Genomic DNA, 22,266 nt, shown 5'->3' with positions numbered 1-22,266 from the left:
AGTAATTGTACAGTCAGATATGAAGTTCTCTGAGCAGTACAGATAGGCTAGCATATGGGGGTTTTGTCAATGCTATATAGGAAGATTCCCATCAGCATTGAGAAAGTGCAATGCTGATGGGAATCTTTCTTTTTTGCACGTGTGGAAGCTTGCCATTAGTCAACAGAGGTGATTGGTTGCTGGAACATAGATTTACTGACGCTGTGGAAGTGGATAGCTTAAATAAATTCAAGGAAGAACTAGACAAACTGTTGGAGGGGATGGATAGGTGAATTGGGATTTTTTTTTTTGGGTTGATGCTGCATAAGCTTGCCTTCTTGTATAATTTGCCACTGCTAATACTTTTTGCAGTTGCATTATAAACATTCTAAAGACAATGTTTTGTTAGGCAATTAACAAAATAAAACATTATTGACACTATAAATACGACATTTTATTTTTACAATGCTTACAGCATGATAAACAAAACATTTTATTTTTACAATGTTTACAATATTATTGACCAGTAAATTAGTGAGAAATATTAATAAGCAATTGCATTTATAAGAATTGTTCATAAGTATATGCATTTTCAATAAAACACAGTAGAAACCTACTAGATATGGGGGGGGGGAACTATTGAATATGACATTCAATTTTTGCAATGCATATGGAATTGTTGACAGATAGGGAGCCATGTTTTTAGTATTTTTGAAAACAGGTATATAATAAAACACTAACACTTGATTTATTTTGGACTAATTAAAGAACCAAGGCTTAATATATATGCTAAGACAAGATAAACTACTGAACTGCATAGGATTAATTTGTATGAGCTGAAGTCCAAGTTCTATTGCACACATACCAAATGCCATCTTTTTAAATTAGGTATGTGCAACAGTTTCTTTAGAAAACAATATATGTCATAGCCACTATACCATTTTTTAAATAAAAAAATTTAGTCTCAAATTAGTTTTTCAAGCATCATTATATTGAAATTTCTTCCTGGATTACCTTTGTAGAGGCCAAGGATGGATATATTGTTTTGGGCTGCAAATTTATAATGTTTCTAGCCATCAGGAACAATGCAGTTTCTTTGTTCTCTTCAGCAAAAGGCTTTTATTAGTTAGTTTTAATGCTTTTACTACCTTTAGGCCAATGATAAGCAAATATGTATCAAACTGGCCATTAAAATTTTTATTTTAACAGAGTCAGTCCAAAAGAAATCAATTCTTTAACACAGAGTATAATTTTATATCCATTCAAAAACCTATTGTTGGGTGGATTATAAGGTATCTAAAGGTTACATTCTGAAAATAAGTCATCATAATCATTGAAGTTACAGAAGTTTTTTTTTAAAAATAATTGCGATCAGTCAACATGCATACAATATTTTCTTTCTGGAATGTTTTTAGGAGTTACTGACCAAGAGAGAGAGAGAGAAAAAAAAAAAAAAACAACAACAGCAGAAATATTCATAAATGAGTATACAGTATAACATATACACAATTTTGGGATACAAATCCATTCCATGTGTACATATTGCAAAACAACATGTACCTATTGTTGGCTTAATTGCCTAATGTTGGCTCAATTTAAAATTTTATTAAGTCATATACAACTGTTTTCTAGCAAAATTTTAAACAATCTCAAAAATAGTTTTCAATAAATGCTTTGTAAAATAGAGTCTTACCTGAAACAAAGCTTGAAAGTATTTTCCATAATATAGCAGACTTAAGTGAAAATTAAGTTTTTTTTTTCAAGAGAGTTCATTATAAATATTTATAAATGCACAATGGTTATCAAGTAAACAGCACAAAGAGCATATTTCACAAAGATTTCAAAGAACCAACAGATAATGAAATGCAAATACAATTGTTTGCATCTGTGAATTAAATCGGTTACTTCCAATGATTAAGAATATCTAAAAGACAACATCATCGAGGAAAATTAGATTCCTTCCAACAGCCAAGCTTATTTCCATTTCAATGCATTATTTAATGCACAGATCTCTTGCAATTGGCAAAACTTAAAATCAATGGAAAATACGAATACTAAATTTTCCTAGTAAGTTGGAAAACAGGGAAACTTTATTTTTTAACAAAAGAAATAGGAAAAATTAAGAATGCAAGTTAAACTACTTTCACTAATATTTTTATTTTTTGATGGTATTTTAATGACAGAAATGAAGACCGAATTCGCTAATGGTCAAGGGTCACTGCAGTCAAGCAAAAAATAGTTTCAAAAATATACAGTAAGGAAAGTCAATCTTATATACTTATTTACAAATAAGTAATAATGCTTCCCCAATAGAGAAGACTACTTATTCTCAGTGGATACCACCACCCAAATGTGGATTTTCATCTATTTTTTTCAGGGCTATTTAGCCCCTTCATTGGTGGTCAGGTAGGTACCCTGATGGTATTACAACTGACAAGCTAGTTGTGAAAATAATTCCACAATATGAGATCTGCCAATTGGTGTTTAGTAATTTAATATGAGGCTTTAGCAGTGGATATTTATTACGTATTAAATACTAAACTCCAATTGGCATCCCTCAATACTGCGGAATTATTTTCACAACTGGTTTGCTGGCTGTTATACCATCAATATACTTGCCTACCAACTGATGAAGGGCCAAATAGCCCTGAAAAAAATAGATGAAAATCCACATTTGGGTGGTGGTATCCACTGAATATTTATATGGTAAGCAACTCATTGTGAAGGTATTCAACAATATGAGATGAAATGAAATGATGCCACTATAATAACTATGGTAAATTTATTGTGTATAGATATGCTGCATTTGCACTAACTTTTATGTCTGTAAATTTTCCCACAGTCTCAGGTTTTAGCTCTGAATATTTATATGGTAACTTTTGACTGATGAGTTATTACAGTACAAAATTATGTCTTTTTATATATGTATATGAAAAGATACTAGTATATAACATCACACAAATATAAAATTGTTTTTTCATATACAAGAATGTTCATAATTATATAAGAAAAGTTATACCGCAAGAACTGTTCAGCAATCAGTTATCATATTTAAAGAGAATTTTAATAGTTGAACTTTCCTGAGTCTTACCTTACTTCATATTTTTGAAAGGATTTTTTGCTTAACTACAATGAAACTTGGCTATTAGTTCAGTCTTCATTTTTATCATTAAGTCATTAAACACGCCAAAAAATAAAAATATTAGATAAAGGCAACCCCTGTATAACATGGTACTTCTACAACACGGTTTCGCTCTAACATGATTGATAAATTGTGGCAATCCTCGCACAACATGGTACTTATATAACACGGTTAGAGAATTTCAGTAAACCTCGCATAACAGGGTATTTTTGAGCTTTTGTGCAGGGAAAACCCTGTTATATGTTGGATGTGATTTTTCAACGTTTACACTCTTTTTGAATCCCTGCTGTTGACTCACTAATCAAAAAAAATTTTAGAAATCCCCATGTTGCGTTCTGTGCTATTGAACTTGTGGAAAAATCTAGATTTCAAAGTTTTATTACTATTGGATAGCACACCAGGCCATCCAAAAGATTTGAGTCATCCAAACGTTGAAGTTATGTTCCTACCGCCACGGTTGTACTGGGTTAATACAACTTGTTTCATTCATCCATTAGATCAAGGCATTATATCTACCTTTAAAACTCATTCCATCAGAAAATCGTTACAATGGATTTTGGAAAAATTTATTCTGAATCTATTGAAGTAATGGAGGCATGGAAACATTTCTCAATTGTGGACGGTATCAGAATCATAGCTTTTCTCAATAGTGGACTGTATCAGAATCAGCTTTTCTCAATTGTGGACTGTATCAGAATCATAGCTTTACTGCTGAAAGAAGTAAAACTGTCAACGTTAAATGTGTGTGGAAAAATGTATGGCCAGAGTCAGTTCATTCAGGAAATATGATCGAACGGGCAGAAAACTGAATCGGTGGGATAGTAGAACTTAATACATCGGTACGAGGGGAAGATTTTGATGATATGACTATTGAAGCTCAAGTGGGTAGCACAGTTGATAGAATCACCCTCCTCCTCCCCACACCGGATGGAAAATACCAGAGTTCAAATCCCGTTGATGAAGGCAGGAATTTTTATAGGATTTTTTCACAACATGCTGAGTTAGTCTGGCTTGGACAAGGGTAGCATGGTTTTTCATCCCAGAAACGCTAGTTTTTCGTCAACCAAAACAGAAAATCGATCTCGGGACACACGCAATTTATAGACAATATGTGCAGAGTAACGTGTCACCGATGCTCCTAAAAAAATAAAAAAAGATATGATTACTGAAGATGTTCAAGAATTACTAGTAGAAAAAGAAGCCGGCGTAGCAGATTTGGTGCAAATGGCATGGGAAGTAAAATCAAATCAATTCAGATGATGATATTGCAGATGAAAATTCTAAACTTTTGAATTTTACACTAAAAAGCATAGGGGAAAGCATAAAGTTAGCCGAGCAATTAGAATCTTATTTTTTGAATGCAGATTTTTGAATGAAAGGAGTCCAAAGTTCAAAAGGGAGCTTCAAAAATACTGAGTTCCATATGATGAAATTCACAAAGATTTATCAAGCAAACGCAAACAAACCCAGATTACTGAACCCCCCCCCTTTGTCCTTTTTCTTAGTCCCCGTATAGCACAATTTTGCAAAACACAACATTTTACAGGAACCTAATAACTGTGCTATACGAGGGTTACCTGTACAGGCATACCTCGGTTAACGTTACCTCTGATAACGAAGTCCGCAATTTCAAGCCCCATTTAACATAAAAAAAAAATATTCCAGTTTAATCACCTGAAATCTAAACAAACTGAAGAAATTACGGAAACCTTTGGGGCTTCTCGTGGTTGGTTCGAGAAATTTAAAAAACGGGCCAGGATTCACAGTGTAAAATTAACAGGAGAAGCTGCAAATAAGTTTCCAGAAAAACTAAAGGAAATAATTGAACGTGAAAATTTTCCACCAAATTTGGTGTTCAGTGTTGACAAAAGCGGTTTGTTCTGGAAACGGCTACCAACAAAAAGCTTCGTTTCTATTGAAGAAAAATCAGCTGCTGGGTTCAAAGCAGCCAAAGACCGTTTAACATTACTCTTTGGATTAAATGCCTCTGGCAATTATAAATTAAAATTGTTATTAGTTTACCATTCAGAAAATCCGAGGGCGTTAAAAGGTAACATAAAAATTAATTTACCTGTAATATGGAAAGCAAATAGAAAAGCGTGGGTTACCAAGGAGTTATTTACTGATTGGTTTGTTAACCACTTTTGTCCTGAAGTAAAACGGTATTCTCAAAAAAAAAAACAACTTTGAAGAAAAAGCTCTTTTGTTGTTAGACAATGCTCCGGGACATCCTACTGATCTTAACACGTTGGACACATGCATTCCTGTCAAAGTTGTGTTTCTTCCAGCAAACACAACTTTCCTGATCAACCATTGGATCAGGGAGTAATAGCATCATTTAAAGCTTATTATCTGCGTCGAACATTAAGCAATTTAACTGAACTAGAGGATAAAGAGGAAATGACAGTTAAAACTTTTTGGAAAAACTACACCATTAAAAACGTAATTGAAAACATTGATAGTTCTTGGAAAGAAGTCACAAAGAAATACTTAAATGGAGTTTGGCGCAAAATATGGCCAGAAGTTGTACTAGAAGAAGAAAATAACATCCAAGAAATTAGAAATGAAGTTATCCAGATGGCTCAATCAATAGGTTTCGAAAATGTCGATGAAGAGGATGTTAGAAATTTATTGAATGCAGAAGATGATGGTTTTTCAGTGGAAGATTTAGAAAACCTTGTTAGCAATGAAGACAAAGATAATGAAGACGAAGTTAAAGAAGTTCCTGAGGAAAAAGTGTTAACAACCAAAGATTTAAAAAGGTGCTTAAATGACGTTGAAAACGTTTTAAATTTTTTTAGTGAAAATGATCCTGATTTAGGAAGAAGTTTTATTGTTAAACGATCAGTGTTAAATGCAATAACTCCGTATAGGCAATTGTTAAATGAAAGAGGAAAAAAAGCATAAGCAATCAACTTTAGACTCATATTTTAAAATGTGATTTCACTTTGTATGTAAGTTGACTGTTTATTTAATAAAACTTTTCTTTGTTCGAAAAAAAGCTTTTCATTTTCTTTACGTAGGAACGTATCCCTATTCTGGCCATAGTATTTTTACCTCTGAAAACAAAGTTTCGCTTAACGAAGTAATTTCGTGGAACGCATCCTATTCGTTATTCGAGGTATGCCTGTACTTTGAATTATATTAATTATAATTAATTAATTAATTATGTAATTACATTTGTCAAAGTTAAACTGAAGTTTAACATTGACAAATGTAAAGTACTGCATATGGGTAGCAGTAACCCCAGAGTAACGTATCAACTGGGTGGTACTACACGCAGGGTAGTGGAGAATGAAAAGGACCTGGGGATAATTATGCAGCCAGGTATGAAGTTTTCTGAGCAGTGCAAAAAGGCTGCAAGAGTAGCTCATGGTATCTTATCAATGATATACAGGAATTTTGTTAGCAGGGATAAGGGGGTGATTGTCCCCTTGAATAAGGCAAAGGTCAAGCCACACCTACGTACCGTACACAGGTCTGGAGGCTTCATTTTAGGAAAGATGTAGAGCTGCTGGAATGAGTACAGAGAAGGGCAACGAGATTTGTGAGTGGAACAAAGGGTTGCTGTTACCAAGAAAGGCTTCTTAAGTTCTGCAAATTGCAGTTCTGGAGACTAGGCACCCGAGAGGTGATCTAATTGAGGTGTATAAAGCCTTGAATGGATTGAGCAAGCTCAATGCTAATGGGATTCTTCTTCTTGCTCAGATTACTCACCTGAGGGGGCATAAATTCAAATTGGGCAAAGAAAATTGTAGAATAGATGTGTGAAATTTGCCTTTAGCCAGCGGGTGGTTGATAGTTAAAACAAACTTCCATCTGTTGTAGTGTAGGTAAGCAATTTAAATAAGTTCAAGGCAGAACTAGACAAACATTTGGAGTGAATAGATGGGTGAAATGGGAAGGTTTTTTTTTTTTTTTTTTGGCTGATGCTATATAAACTTACTTTCTTGCATCATATGCCTCTGTTAATGCTAATTAGCCATGTTATTAATTTCTAAATTAATAAATCTATTAATTTATATTTCTGTATTTTCCAATTCTTTGGGAATACAACCATATTCTCCATTACTTTTAAATCTGTCATTTGCAAGGGTTCTCCACCAATGCCCTATTTCCCCATTCTGCAAGGTAAAGGTATCCTTGAAGACTGGGAGGGGAATTAATAAGCTTGGCTACAAGAAAAAAAAATTATGCATATTTTTTGTCAACTTTTAATTAGTTACAACAAATAAACTTCTGTTATAACACTCTTGCTTACAGCACTACTGGTCCCGCTGGCAATCCGGTAAAGCACCATATATTTTTTTAACATCTATATCATCCTGTTTAAAATGCTTTCTTGCTTATACTGATTTTTAAGATCTGAAGAAGAGATAAACCCAGATATAAAACCGAGAAGAGATAATCCCAGATTTGGGAAAGGAATAATAGGACTAAATTCCGGGAATCATTTATGGTGCAGCTCGTTTACTTCATAGAAATTGTTTATAGTGCATGTGACATTTCTTCATTTCATGTTTAACTCAAAGCTTTGAGGATATAAATGCCACCACTCTTTACAACTCAGTGTTTCAACTCTAGCCTCTTTCGTTGCAAATGCATGCTCTCTCTCTCTCTCTCTCTTTTAAATTCAATTGTTAAGCACAATTAAGTTTAATTTATTTGTGCATAAATTATTTTTTTGTGTGTGTGTGTGCGCGCTCATTTGGCATAGATAAATTTCATAAATGACAGCATTAGTATTACAATGTTAATACTACATTTATCATGTTTATAATACTCAATGTATGTTTAGTTTTAATTTAATAAAATTTTTCATTCTTTTTTAATAGTATGATAAAAAGTTGACAGTGCCAAAAAAAGCAAGGAAAGTGCAGCACATTAAGTGTGCAGGTTTAACTTATATATAAGGCATTGTTTCACAAACAAAGAAAAAATTCATCTGCCAAATAAATTGAGAAAACATGAAAAGAGTTCCCAAAAAATGGTATCATGCTTAACATTTTCCCACTCATGACCTTTGTAGTAAGTGGGCCGGGCCCATTTAGGGGCTAGTCTTTTTTAGAGAATGTTATAATGGGAGTTTACTGCAAGAGTCGAGCTCTTAATTGACTTTTTTTTTTTTCACTTTAAATCATCACATTTTCTGAACATGATTGACCACAATTACCACAAATAAAGCACATCCTGGTTTTCAAACAATGAATTTCTAATGACAAAATTGCAATCAGGGAGTATTGTGATCAGTGAAGGAAACCTGTGTGAGAGCATACATCTAGAGGATATGAGTTTTCAGAGATACATTTAGGCACTAGATAACATGGCAATAAAAACAAGTCAATTAAAAAAAAAACAAACAAGGGACTGGTTTACTTATTAGTTTAGCTAATGAGCCAAAGCTATGTCAGCTTTAGAACACTGATCCAGAAAACAAAAATTTAAAAAAATTTTATATTTCAGAAAAATAAAACTTTAAAATGATCATTATTCTAAGCAACTAATTTAAAATTTTTCGAAAATTGTGTGTTCCACCCATCTAGTTTTTTTTTTTTTTGTCTCTAAATCATACTTATCACAAAAAACGTACGTGAATGAAAATGATACTACTACTAATAACAGTGAAGATGATGATGATGGTGACGATAATAAAGATCTAGTGGTAGTGGTAATGTATATTAAATATTAGCACATATAGTTTTATCTGAATTTGAACAAATGTGAATACAGAACATAATTAGTTACAAAATACGCTAAATGAATAAGCAACTTTATGATGACAGACATTTCATTTCAAATAAATAATAAATAAACAGTTAAATAAGGAAATTAATACATACATTACAAATTTTACGTACAACCAACCTCCATACAAATATGGAAACTTCAATGTTGGCAATAAATTCTATACTATCATCAGTGCCACTTGTGACCTCAAAAATAATGGAACACTAAAAACAGAAATATATTTATAACTCTCATAAACTGTAGGGAAGATCAAGATATCGTAATTATTTGATAAACAGTTTGATGGGCCAACAGTCACGCCTTTATAAAAAAATTCTTCTTCTTAAGTTCAGCTGGAATAACTATTAAAGCGCAGAACTACACATATACATAATAGGTATTCATTCATCTAAGGAACAAAAAAAAAAAAGTAAGCCTATGAACTGGAAAACTTCATAAACAGTCTGTTTTCAGCTTTCTGGAATTCCTCAAGTTGGGCAGAGCACTGAAATTCAAATTAGATTTCATTTTTAGTCAGTGTTTACATGAATGTTAATGACAGCAAACAATACTGTGTTTTTTGGGGGGGGGGTGAATATAGATATATATGCCAAAATATATCACTTATTAGATATGATGACTTAGTTTTTTAATGAAATACTAATTGAATTAATAATACAATTTGGCTTAGGCTAATTATTGGTGGGATAATTATTTTAATTTTGATATGCAAATTTGCCTAGCATCTGAAAGTCCTGGAAGGTAAACTGTCCAATAAAATTATCTAGACAAAGGAATTTTAAACAATTTCTTAAGGATGGCAGCTTATAAATTATTCATTAATTTTTAAGTGATCAGATAGGACTGTCAGCTAAAAAACAGTGAAATACTACAGTAAAGGAATATCAGAATAATGGATAGAATGAAGCAAATATTTTATGGGAATAATTTTATATAAATAAGCGCTACACTTTCTTTCACAATGTAAAAGGCATAGTATTATTCTAAGCAAATGATACAATGAAACAATCTTATACAGCAACAGCAAAAAAAAACAAAAAAAAAAAACAACAACACTAACCACCTCATTTGGTGGAACAGGCTTTCATCTTTTGTTGTGGAAGTTGATAGTCTAAATAAATTTAAGGCTGAGCTGGACAGGCATTTGGAATGAATGGAGGGGTGAAATAGGAATTTTTTTTTTTGGCTGATGCTGCATAAGCTTGCTTTCTTGCATCGTATGCCTCTACTAATGCTAATTTGTTCATCCACTCTAATATGTCTAATTCTTCTTTAAATTATTTCCAACTACTACCCACTTCCACAACACCAGATGGTAGTTTGTTCCAATAATCAATTACTTTCTGGCTGAAAGCAAACATCACTAAGTTTACTAAATCCACTTAAAGCCTTAAATACTTCAATGAAGTCACCCTGCAACTGTCTAGTTTCCAAACACAGCAATTTGCATCAAAATCATTTGTGGTAAGAGGAACCCTTTGTTTTCTTGACTAATCTGGTTTCTCTTCTCTGTACCTGTTCAAAGAGATCCACATCTTTCTTAAAATGAGGTTTCCAGATCTGCTTGTTTGATTTTTTTTAAGGAGCATTAGCAACTAAGGCCATATTGCTCTGGGTCATGCGGTGGTCATTCCCTGACCTTTCCGCATCCTCCGTATTTGGTGGTGACGGGCTCGAACCCCGGTTTTTAATCAAGAAGCATGTGCTATGCACTGCTGTTCCTTCCCACCTGGCTACGGAGGCGTCTTCCAGATCTGCAGTACTCAAGATGTGCCTTATACAACAAGACAATCATCTCCTCATCCAAGCTGGCAAAATTCCTATGTATATCATTGGTAGAATCCAATGAGCTGTCTCAGCAGCCTGTCTACATTGCACATAAAATATAATGTCAGACTACAATTCACCCTAGGTCTTTTTCCTTTCTCTACCCCATTGAGTTCAGTACTACCCAATTAGTATGTAATATTCTGGGCTTACTGATTCCCACATGCAGTAACTTGCAGTTTTCAATGTTAAAATTTAATTGCCACTTCTCAGCCTATCTGCCCAATTTTCTAGATCTTTCTGTAGAATCATACTTTGATTTTTGTTGTTAACCAACCTTTGAATCATCTGCAAACCAACCTGGATATTAAACTTGACATATCTTCATCAATATCTTAATAAACACTGAAAACAAATAAAGGGCCCAGCACTGAACCCCGAGGGACTCCACCAATAACCATTCATGCTTTTAACCAAACATAGCATGTTACTGCTTTGGATAAAGATCCATAGCAGTAACATGCCTCTAATGCCATACTGCTCCAATTTATACAGCAGTGTGGAACAGTATCAAAAGCTTGGCTAAAATCTAAATATACAATGCCAAAATTATTTTTTGCATCCAGTTTCCTTTGCTACTATAGCCAATCAGACAATATCTTCCTTAAATGAATCTGTGCTATCAATGCCATTTAATTTTGTTTCTATGAATGTGATCCTGCACTACTTTGTTCACTGACTCCATTATTTTCTCTGGAACAAAAGTCAAGCTTACAAGTCTATAATTACTTACTTCTCTTTTATCTCACCTCAATCCAGGGATGCTCTCATAATTACAGCTAATGGTTTACTCTTTTGCTGCTTCTTTTAATATAATTGAATAGATCACATCAGTCCTTGTTTACTTTTAGCCTTGGCAATTTCTCTTCCAATTTCCTCTCAGTTATTACAAAATTATTTAGCTCTCAGTTATAAATTGGTCTGCCCATCTATAAATCAAAAATACTTATTCAGTTTAACAGCATTTGTCTGTATAGCTCTTCATTATACACATCACAGTCATTTGGGCTATAATGAATCCCTACCCTCATTTTTGTTTTTCCAGTGCTTATGTACTACCAAACTGACTCAATAATTCTGTCCACCTAAGTCAACCAGGTGCATTGCTTCGCAGTCTATGTTCTTCTCTGCACTTATCCCATAAACTGTGGTATAATCTGAGTAAATATTAATAAAATAATGTTATGCTCCATGTTAAAAAATATAAATTAACTAATTTAGTGACACTTAAAAAAGGAGGGAATACTCCATACACAATAACTTTCCAATTATATGAACCAATACCTAATTGCTAAAAATTTAAAATCCAGTTTGGCATTCACTATCATCTGAAACTGAGGAAGCACCCTTCTGTCATTAAATTTGATCAACTAGAACTATTTCAAATTTTATTTGTCCAAATGGTCTAGAAAAAATGGATGTCTTCTGAATTTTGCAAAGGGAAGTTAATGCTATATTGAACCTTTCAGAGAACTTTATATTTGTCACATATTATAAACTCTACTTAATAATTTACTTATGAGTCTTCTTTATAGTAATGTGTCAGATTGGCATCAGAAAATTATGTGCAGTTAGTAAAATTCAAACAGTTCAACTTGAAGAAATGTATGTGGGGGGATATAATGGTGTAGACTTCTCATGAGCTGGAGACACCTGGTCAATGCTTTGTGCCCTCACACCCATGTTTTTCATTGGAATTTTGAACAATTATAAACAATCTCAACTTTGAAAAAATTAAGTTAGAAACTCCTCTTTTCCAAATGGTAGTATATATATATGTGCTTGACAGGCTTTGCATGGGCTTACCTTGGCTGGGCCCACTTGCCAGAACATTTTTGGAAATATGGACCCTTTCTTATGGACGGGGGGAAACCCCTCAGGTTACCTCTGGAATGCAAATTATCCAGAGACATGGACTCCAACTCACCTACCTTTCCACATAACCTTCCCTCTCCTCTCTTCCTGCTCCTGATCCAATACCAGTTCCTTTTTGAGGTGCCTTGTGAGGCTGATGAGATGAAACCAAACCATGTTAGACTCCTGGGGAGGGATTTCCAACACTTTAATTAGGACCCTAAAGTTGTTTTTCCCCCTCCAGTTCGCAGCAATTATCTCCGGTTCCACACTAATCTATGGTCATACTGGATGGTCCTCTTTGTGGGACTAGGATGAGGAACTGGTGGCTGCTACCAAAACCGAACTCTGTGAAAACAAACTTCCATTAGTTTGAAACCAATTTTCATTAGTGAAACCCCCCCCTTATTTCACCCATCCACTCACTCCAAATGTTTGTAAAGTTCTGCTTTGAAACTATTTAAGCTAACAACTTCTATAACAACAGATGGAAGTTTGTTCCAGCAATCAATCACCGGTTGGCTAAAGGCAAACTTCCGCACATCTCTCCTACAACCGCCTTTCCTCAATTTGAAATTATGCTCTCTCAGGCGATTATTCTGAGCAAGAGGAAGAATCCCATCAGCATTGAGCATGCTCAAACCATTCAAAGCTTTATACACCTCAATCAGATCACCTCGCAGGTGCCTAGTATCCAGACACTGTAATTTGCAAAACTTAAGCCTTTCTTCATAAGAGCAACCCTTTGTTCCATTCACTAATCTTGTTGCCCTTCTCTGTACTCGTTCCAACAGCTCTACATCCTTCTTAAATGAGGTCTCCAGACCTGTATACAGTACTCAAGGTGTGGCATGACCATTGCCTTATACAAGGGAATAATCACCTCCTTATCCCTGCTAGAAAAATTCCTGTATATCACTGACAAGACACAATGAGCTACTCTTGCAGCCCGTCTGCACTGCTCAGACAACTTCATATCTGCCTGCACAATTACCCCCAGGTCCTTTTCACTCTCTACTGCTGTCAGTGTAGTACCACAGAGTTGATACGTTGCTCTGGGGTTACTGCTTCCCATATGTAGTACTTTCCATTTGTCAATGTTAAACTTCATTTTCCACCTCTCAGCCTATCTGCTCAACTTTTCTAGATCCTGTTGTAGCAGCGTAATGTCATTAGTGTCATTAACAACCCTGCCAACCTTCGTATAGTCCGCAAACTTGGACATTAAGCCCGATATATCATCATCAATATCATTTATAAACACAGAAAACAACAATGGACCCAACACTGAACCCTGAGGGACTCCCCTAATAACATTAGACCACGAACAGCAGTGTCCATTGATTACCACTCTCTTCTCCCACTCAACCATCCTTTTATCCATAGCAGCAATTTGCCACCTATGCCACACTGCTCCAATTTGTGCAGCAGACTTCCGTATGCAACAGTATCAAAAGCTTTTCTAAAATCCAAATATATAATATCAAAATTATTCTTTGCATCCAGTTCCTTTGTGACTATATCATAGTATACAATCAAATTGGACAGACAATACTTCCCCTTAACAAACCCATGCTGTGTCCGAGCTATAACTGAAGTCTTATCTAGATGATCCTGCAATGCTTCTTTAACCAGTGCCACCATTAATTTCCCTGGAACAGAAGTTAAACTAACAGGTCTGTAGTTACCTGTGGCTCACTTTGATCCTCCTTTGTGGATTGGTGTCACATTTGCACATCTCCAGTCCATGGGTGCCTCCCCTGAGTCAAGGGAAGCTCTCATAATTATGGCTAAGGGTTTGTTTACTTCCTTTGCCACCTCCTGTAATATAACTGGATAGATTTCATCCACCCAGGTGCCTTCCTTATGTTTATCTTCAACAATTTCTCCTCCACTTTCCTCTCAGTTATTACAAAATCATCCAGCTCACTGCCAGAGTTTAACTCACTTCTGGCATTCCCCTCCCTGAATAACTCCTCATGTGTGAACGTAGATGCAAAATATTCATTTAGTTTGTTAGCTACCTGAGCAGAATCATCAACAATTGAACCATCGATATCAAGAGGACCAATCTGATTCATCCCTTTCCTTCTAGAGCAGCGGTTCCCAATATTTTTTGACCTGCAAACCCCTTTCAACGTAATATTTTTTTTATTGCAAACCCCTTTCAACACAATATTTTTAACGTGAACCATTAAGCCTGTATTCTCTGAAATCGTATAATATTTCTGAATTTTTATTATAAAATATTTCCAGTACTACGTTTTTATAAGCAACCTTGTGTAATAATCAAAATTATTAAGTATTATTTATACTTTGTAAAGCAGTTATTAATAAGTACAAACTAGATTTAGAACAGGCTAAGAGTAGAAAACTTGCTTCTTGTCCAAATAGTAGCCGAGCATTCTGGTCTCTTGCCAAAGCTAATGGCTGCAATTTTTACCCATCTGTTCCCACCACTTTCAAACCTAGATGGTTCTGTTGCCATATCAGCCAAAGATAAAGCTGACCTACTAGCATCCTATTTTTCTTCCAACTCATGTATTGATGATCTTGGTAAATCACCTCAAACCTTTCCCAGTACACTCCATTCGAGGCCTCGTGTGGTTTTCCGTCAACAGGATGTCAGAAGGATTTTGATGAATCTGATGCTAAGAAAGTGCCAGGTCCCGATGGTATATCTCCACTTGTTCCCAAAACCTGTGCCTGCCCCTGAACTTACTCCTGTTTTGTGTTGTCTTGTTTCACTTTCTTCCAAAGGTATTTTTCCTTCTGCTTGGAAGTTTGCTCAAATCCAGCCAGTTCCTAAAAAGTGTGGCAAATCCGTTCCATCCAATTATTGTCCCATTGCGATTACTTCTATTCTTTCCAAAGTAATGGAGAAATCAATCAACTGCCAACTCTTAAACTACCTAGAAACCTTCTGTCTGATCAACAATCGCCAGTATGGATTCCGTCAGTGTCGATCCACTGGTGATATTATGGCTTATGTTACCCATTTATGGACTAATTCAATGGAAATATTTGGTGAAACTCAAGCCATTGCTCTTGACATTTCAAAGGCTTTTGATCGTGTTTGGCATAAAGGTCTTCTAAATAAGTTTCCATCATATGGTTTGCCAGCTTTGTAACTGGGTATCCAGTTTACTCTCTGACTGCTCACTGCAGGTGATGGTAGATGGGTCTCTGTCTTCTAACTTCTCCACTAATGCTGATGTTCCCCAAGGTTCAGTTCTTTCTCCCACTCTTTTCCTCTTGTACATTAATGATCTTCTTCCATTGGCCGGAAATCCTATCTTTTGCTGATGATAGCACATTGCTTTCCACCATCCAGTTTGAGAAACATTGCCCTGCTCAAACAAATTAAACTTTGAGTATCCACTGCCAATTCTTAAATGCCGATTTCAAGGTAATTCGACAGTGGGGCAAAGAAACTTAATTCCAATCCTTCCAAAACTCATTCCTATCTTACATCTCGCAAAAAGGATTCCTTTGCTCCTATGCTTATCTTCGATTACGCTCCGATTTCTAGGCAAGACCTTGGGGGATTACCCTGACTTCTAATCTCTCTTGTCATAAAACATATTACAAATATTGCTTCCTCTGTATCCAAAAAACTTTGCCTTCGCTCTCGATGTTACTTTTCTTTTAAAAAAAAAAACAGTTGTTAACTCTGTAGAAATTTCAAATCCGGCCTGCCATGAAATATTGTTCCCGTCTGCTAGATTCCATACAGAAGAATGGCAGTTAGGTTAATTAATGACTCATCTCTAATAGAGTCTCTCCATACTCTGTCTCATAGATGTACTGTTTCTGCTGCATGCCTTTTCTACAGATACTTTCATGGGCACTGTTCTTCTGAACTGGCTTATATAATTTCCCACTCTTATATAGAGTGGGAAATTATATAAGCACATGTTCGGACCTGTTTTCTTGTTCAAAACAGGTCCGAACATGTGCCGCAACCAGTGAACATCCTTTTACTGTCCAAGTTCAATTCCACAGAACCAACATTTCTTCTTCCTCATTTATTCATTCAATTTATTTCTGTGTTTTGGAACAAACTTCCTTCATACGAATTTCCTGAAAATTACAATCTACAGAAATCCAAGTCTAATGTCAACAAATATCTTCTTTCGTCTTTTCAACCAATTAAAAAAAAAGTACCCATACATAACAATGATCCTATAGAATGAAAAAAAAAAAAAAAAAAAAAAATTAGTGTGGAAAACATATTTATTTAAAAAAAGGTTGTTTATGCATGGATAATGGACTTCCATCATTTCTACTACCCAGGTAGTATGCATACGTCTTCCGATTATATCTCATATTGTGAATACCTTCACAACGAGTTGCTGAGGTATTGCACTTCCTTGAATAAATAATGCCTCAGCTATGGAGAAGACTGATGTTACTTATTCTCGGCAGTTACCAGCAACTAGACGGCACCATTTGAAGAATGGTATGGGATAAAATACGCTTTTATCCAATTACTGTCCCTATTAGACTTTGGAAAGCAAAAAAGGTGTAGGAAAGTGATAGTAGGAGAGGAAGAGGAAAGGAACAGTTACTCCTCACATTCACTGCTCAAACATTCATGAATCCCCTGAATAGGCAACACTTCCCTATTTAGGGAAGATTGTGTTACCTATTCGTGGTAATGAGGGCCTCATCAAGACCCCCCCCCCAGACAGCACCGTTTTGGATCTGAATGGCTTATCTTCGGTGGGTGGGTGGGCAGGCACCCTGGTGTTGCAATAGTGATAACCCAGTTACGAAGTATAACTCCACAATATGGGAGATGCTTGATGATGTGTATGGTTTAATCTAAAATATTTCTTGACTAAATGTTTGTTTGTTATTTGGTTTTTAGGAGCATTAGCAACTAAGGCCATATTGCTCTGTGAATATGTGGTGGTCATTCCTGACCTTTCCTCATCCGCCGTATTTGGTGGTGACGGGCTCGAACCCCGGTCTAATCAAGAAATGTGTGCTATGCACTGCTGCTCCTTCCCACCTGGCTACGGAGGCACCTTAACTAAATGTGTAAAAGTATGAAAAAGGTTTATGCATGGGTAATACACTTCCATCATTTCTACTACCTACATATTATGCATGCATCGGTTGATTATATATCGCATTACCCAGCCATAAACAATCTTTTACATACTTTTAGAAATTGAGTCAAGAAATATATTTAGATTAAACCATGCACACATCAAGCATCTCTTATATTGTGGAGTTATACTTCATAATTGGAATGTCATTACTGAAACAACAGGATACCTGCCCACCCACCAATGAGTAAGCCAACAAGCTTCAAAACAGTGCCGTCTTGGTGGTGGTATCCGCCAAGAATAAGTAACATTAGTCTTCTCCACTGGTGAAGCGTTACTTATTCAAAGCAGTGCAATACCTCAGCAACTCGTGAAGATATTCACAGTATGAGATGTAATCAAATGATGCATGCATACTAACTGGGTAGTAGAAATGATGGAAGTGCACTACACATGCATAAACAACCTTTTTCATACTCTTAAACATTTAGTCAAGAAATAATTTTAGATATTTATTTAACATGATATACTGTAAGATAGTAAAGTAATTATAAGTAATTGTGGGAGATGTGGTTTCTTCCCTTGGCAATTCTTTAATTTTAATTTTATTTTATTTTATATTGCTTATTATTAGTTATATTTTGTAGTTTACAATAATATACCTATGTAAATCTAAGCAGACGCCATTACAGAATTTTTAGAGCGAATCCCCTGGAATATTTTTGCGAACCACCAATTGGGAACCCCTGTTCTAGAGTTTACATAAATAAAAAACTCTTTGCTGTTTTTCTTTGCATCCTTTGCCAAAGATTTCTCCTAATCTGCCTTCGCCTGCCTGCCTAACCTCCTTTGTGACTTGATGACAGACTAGCTTATACCTATCATAGGCTTCTGTGTCACCTGTTATTTTACATGTATCCCATGCATTTTTTTTCTCTGTCACATGTCTAATTAGTTCATCTGACATCCATTTAGGCCTAAATCTTGAACAATATTTCTTAGATGGTATGAAAAGCCTAGTAGCTTCCAAGATTAATTCTTGAATGCTTCCCATTTTGAATTTGCAGTTGGTAACATCATCAGTTGTCCCACCGTATAGAATTGAAATACTGCCTCAGACCACCTTAGCCATCTTTACGAAAGCAAAAACCCTTCCTTTTACCCTTGATGGTAGTTACCTCTTTGAGTAAATCCCACTTCAGCACACTGTGATCACCGCCACCTAGTGGTTCCTTTATGTGCAGATTCTTAATGCATGAAGAACCACTACTGATAATCAGATCAAGAGTATTAACTCCCTCTAGTTGCCTCCCGAACATTCTGCTGTAGAAAACAATCATCTAATAAATCCACAAAAGCTCTAGGAAATTAAAATCCCCCCTTATAAGACACTCTGATTTACTGGCCCACTTTATTTCTCTGCACAATGGTTCATTATACTCATCAGATTCATTAGGCCTATAACACACACCTACTCTCGTTTTTCCTTTCCCAGTGCTTATGTCTCACCAAACACTCAACATTGCATTGTCCACCAACATCAATTGGATGCACTTCCTTAGATTTTGTGTGTTTCTTAACTAACAGCATAACCCTTCCTCCCTTCCTGTCCTGTCTATCCTTTCTGTACACATTGTACTCCTCAAATTCTAATTATGCATTGCTTATGTCTGTGTGACACCACGTCTCTGATATCCCAACAATATCTGCCTTTGATATCTTGACTAGCACTTCACAAGCTGATCGAATTTATTAACTATACTCCTAGAATTGGTGTACATGCAAGTATATATGCACCTGTTTCTACTCTTAGTTACCCTAACACAGCCCATGTATTTACTTGTTCCACTATGACTCCCAGCAGTCCTGGAAATCCCCATTGCCTTGCTTTCCAGGCTGCTGCTCAATTGCATTTCAACAGAAGCAGTCAAGAATCACTTTCACCTCTGCCAGCAGCTACTGTTAATATATTAGTCCGTGTATCACCCCCAAAGCTAGCAGTTTTCTGACCCACCTAACTCTGCCTCGATAGCATCAGCAAATATTCTTGCACCCTTTCTATTTAAGTGTATCCCATCCTTGTAGAAGCAGTCTCTCCTGTTAACAAGTACAGACCAGGCTGAAAAAAATTCCATCTCTTGAGCCTTGCACAATCTTTCCAGGGCCGAATTGATCGACAAGGCTCTCATGACATACTCCCTCCTATCGTGTCTGGGCAGAATTGCAGACACTTTCAAAATCAACCCTAACTCACGGCTTTTTTTCAGCATTGACTTGTACTTGTTAAGTAATTCTGCCAGTCTCCTACTCTTAATATCATTAGTGCCAACATGTACAACAATATCACCTTTGTGCCCTTAAAAGATGATATCTGCTCTACATCATCATCAACCTTTGCCCCCGGCAGACATACCCTGGTCCTGTTCCACCTATCCTTTTTACAAAGCATGTTCCCTATTTCCCTGACAATATAGTCACCAACAACTACTAGTTCCTGTGGGACCAGGGCATTATGCCTTGGGGGTTGCCGCTGTGTTGCGTTCTATCGATGATTTATCGAATGCCATCCTATAGAGATAAGGATGTCATAATCTCACTGTATAAGGCAATTGTAAGACCACATTTGGAATAGTGTCTTCAAGTATTGAAACAACCACTGAAAAAAGACATTGAGCTTCTTGAATAGGGTCAAAAGACGAGCAACTCAAATGGTGAGATCAGCAGAAGGACGACCGTATGAGGAAAGACTGATTATGCGGGCTACAAAGTTTGGCAACTAGGCACCTCAGAGGTAACCTGATTGAGGTTCATAAGGCTCTGAGAGGGATTAGTAAAATGAATGAAGGTGGAATTCTCTCTTCTCAAGAATTCCAGAACTAGGGTCCCTGGAACAGAAGTTAAACTAACAGGTCTGTAATTATTTGTGTTACCCTTTGATCTCTCCCCCTTTGTAAATTGGGGATATACTTGGATTATAGGAAGTTTTCTTTTAGTCGTTGATAGCTGGAACAAGTTGCCCTCGCAGGTAGTTGAAGCTGACTGAATGAATTCAAAAGTCAACTAGATACGAGTGTGAGGAAGGAAGCATATAACATGTGTTTTCTCTTATTTACTTCGGAGTTTTTTTTTTTTTTTTTTGTCAGTGCTGCAAAAGCCCATGGCTTCCTTGCACTATATGGCACGTGACCATATTAGCACACGCTTCTTGATTAGACCGGGGTTCGAGCCCGTCACCACCAAATACGGAAAGGTCAGGGAATGACCACCGCATACTCCGTATTTGGTGGTGACGGGCTCGAACCCCGGTCTAATCAAGAAGCGTGTGCTAATATGGTCACATATAAGGGGTTGTTCAACTAAAACACATTTAAGGCTTTGAAATATTGTTAAAAGGCACTTTTATCAATTAGACATATGTCAAATTGTTTCACTAATCTATATATTCCTTATTCTGTTGAGGGAACTATTCAATAGTCATTTTAACTTCTGCATTGAAATTGAAACAGCATCCCTCTGAAAATATTTTTCAATGACCCAAAACCATGAAAGTCACATGGTTATAAATTTGGGCGTATTACAAACAGGTTAATTTTATATTTGAAACACTAATAAAAATATGTAAAAATGAAATATCAAAAGTTACACCTTCCTGTCATGTCAATGGGGATAGGTTAAACTGCTACCTTTTTGACTTCCTCAGGCAGCTAGTTTTGGTGGCTGTTCCTCTTTTTAGCATCCAGCAGTAGTTGGCCATCACACTGATAATCCATTCCCCTTGGTACTTTTTTTCATTTCTTTTATATCCTGATGGAATCTTTTCCCCTGCTTTTGATTTAAACTGTCTAAATTTTCTAGGAAAAAGTTCAGATGTGAGCACAAAAAGTGTACCTTAAACACACAAATTGCAGCCAAGTTTTCTGAACTTCTCCATCATCTTACTCATTATCATCTCATAATCTGTTTCCCAAAAAAATTATGTACTACATTTTTAAAGCCAGTTCAAGCAGTTTTTTCAATTTGGTTGATGGATTCTTCATATACAGAGTCCAGCAGCAGCTTGCAGATTTGAGGTCCAACAAAAATTCCTGCTTCAATTTTTTTGTAAACAAACGGGAATTTAGTAATGTAGTGCAAATATACTTGAAAAAATTTTAATATTTAATATTTTTATTCGGAGGTCGGATGAACTGTTTCATTAAACTTAGCTTTAAGTGCGAGCAAGTAACAGTACTTTGTTTCAATCTACTAGTGGCTCATCTTTAACATTCTCTGAACCTGGCTTCAGAGACTGTCTTGGTGGTCACACTTTCCTCAGTATGCTAGCCAACCATGACCGTTGTACTGAATTTTTTCCAAAAGAAGCTTAACAGTTTCATAGTTTTCCTTTAAGTGTGCTGAATGGGCTACAGGAATGGATGCACACTTGTTTCCATTATGAAAAAGAACTCCTTCGAGGCTATGCTTCTATGAGTCACCAAACGTACCCTCGCACACAGACCTTGGCGTTCTGTTCGACCAAAAGATGTCCTTTGTCAACCAGATCGACAAACTCAGTACCAGATTTTCTCGTCTACGGTGGATCTCAAAGCAGCAGCTGCTACACGTCCGACATCCTGCCACTGTTAAAAGGTTCATCACCTCCACCGTCTACCCTGCCAT

General features: G+C 36.0%; 1 protein-coding gene across 2 annotated transcripts in view; it reads right to left on the bottom strand.

Moving 5' to 3' along the window:
- Window positions 1–8,705: 8,705 nt before the first annotated feature.
- LOC150084701 (fasciculation and elongation protein zeta-2-like) overlaps window positions 8,706–22,266 on the bottom strand; it is a 215,114-nt gene continuing 201,553 nt past the window's right edge. For both annotated transcript variants that reach the window (XM_090375435.1, XM_090375436.1), the window contains one exon: window positions 8,706–9,353. In XM_090375435.1, coding sequence (XP_090231561.1) covers window positions 9,337–9,353 — 17 coding nt within the window. In that variant the 3' untranslated portion in view covers window positions 8,706–9,336. The remainder of the gene's footprint in view (window positions 9,354–22,266) is intronic.

This window comes from Mastigoproctus giganteus, chromosome 6 (genome assembly GCF_048544385.1).
Source record: "Mastigoproctus giganteus isolate SK-2022 chromosome 6, ASM4854438v1, whole genome shotgun sequence".
NCBI classification, from domain to species: domain Eukaryota; kingdom Metazoa; phylum Arthropoda; class Arachnida; order Uropygi; family Thelyphonidae; genus Mastigoproctus; species Mastigoproctus giganteus.
Note: the sequence above shows the minus strand (reverse complement) of the source record. Positions and strands in the feature narration are given on the sequence as shown.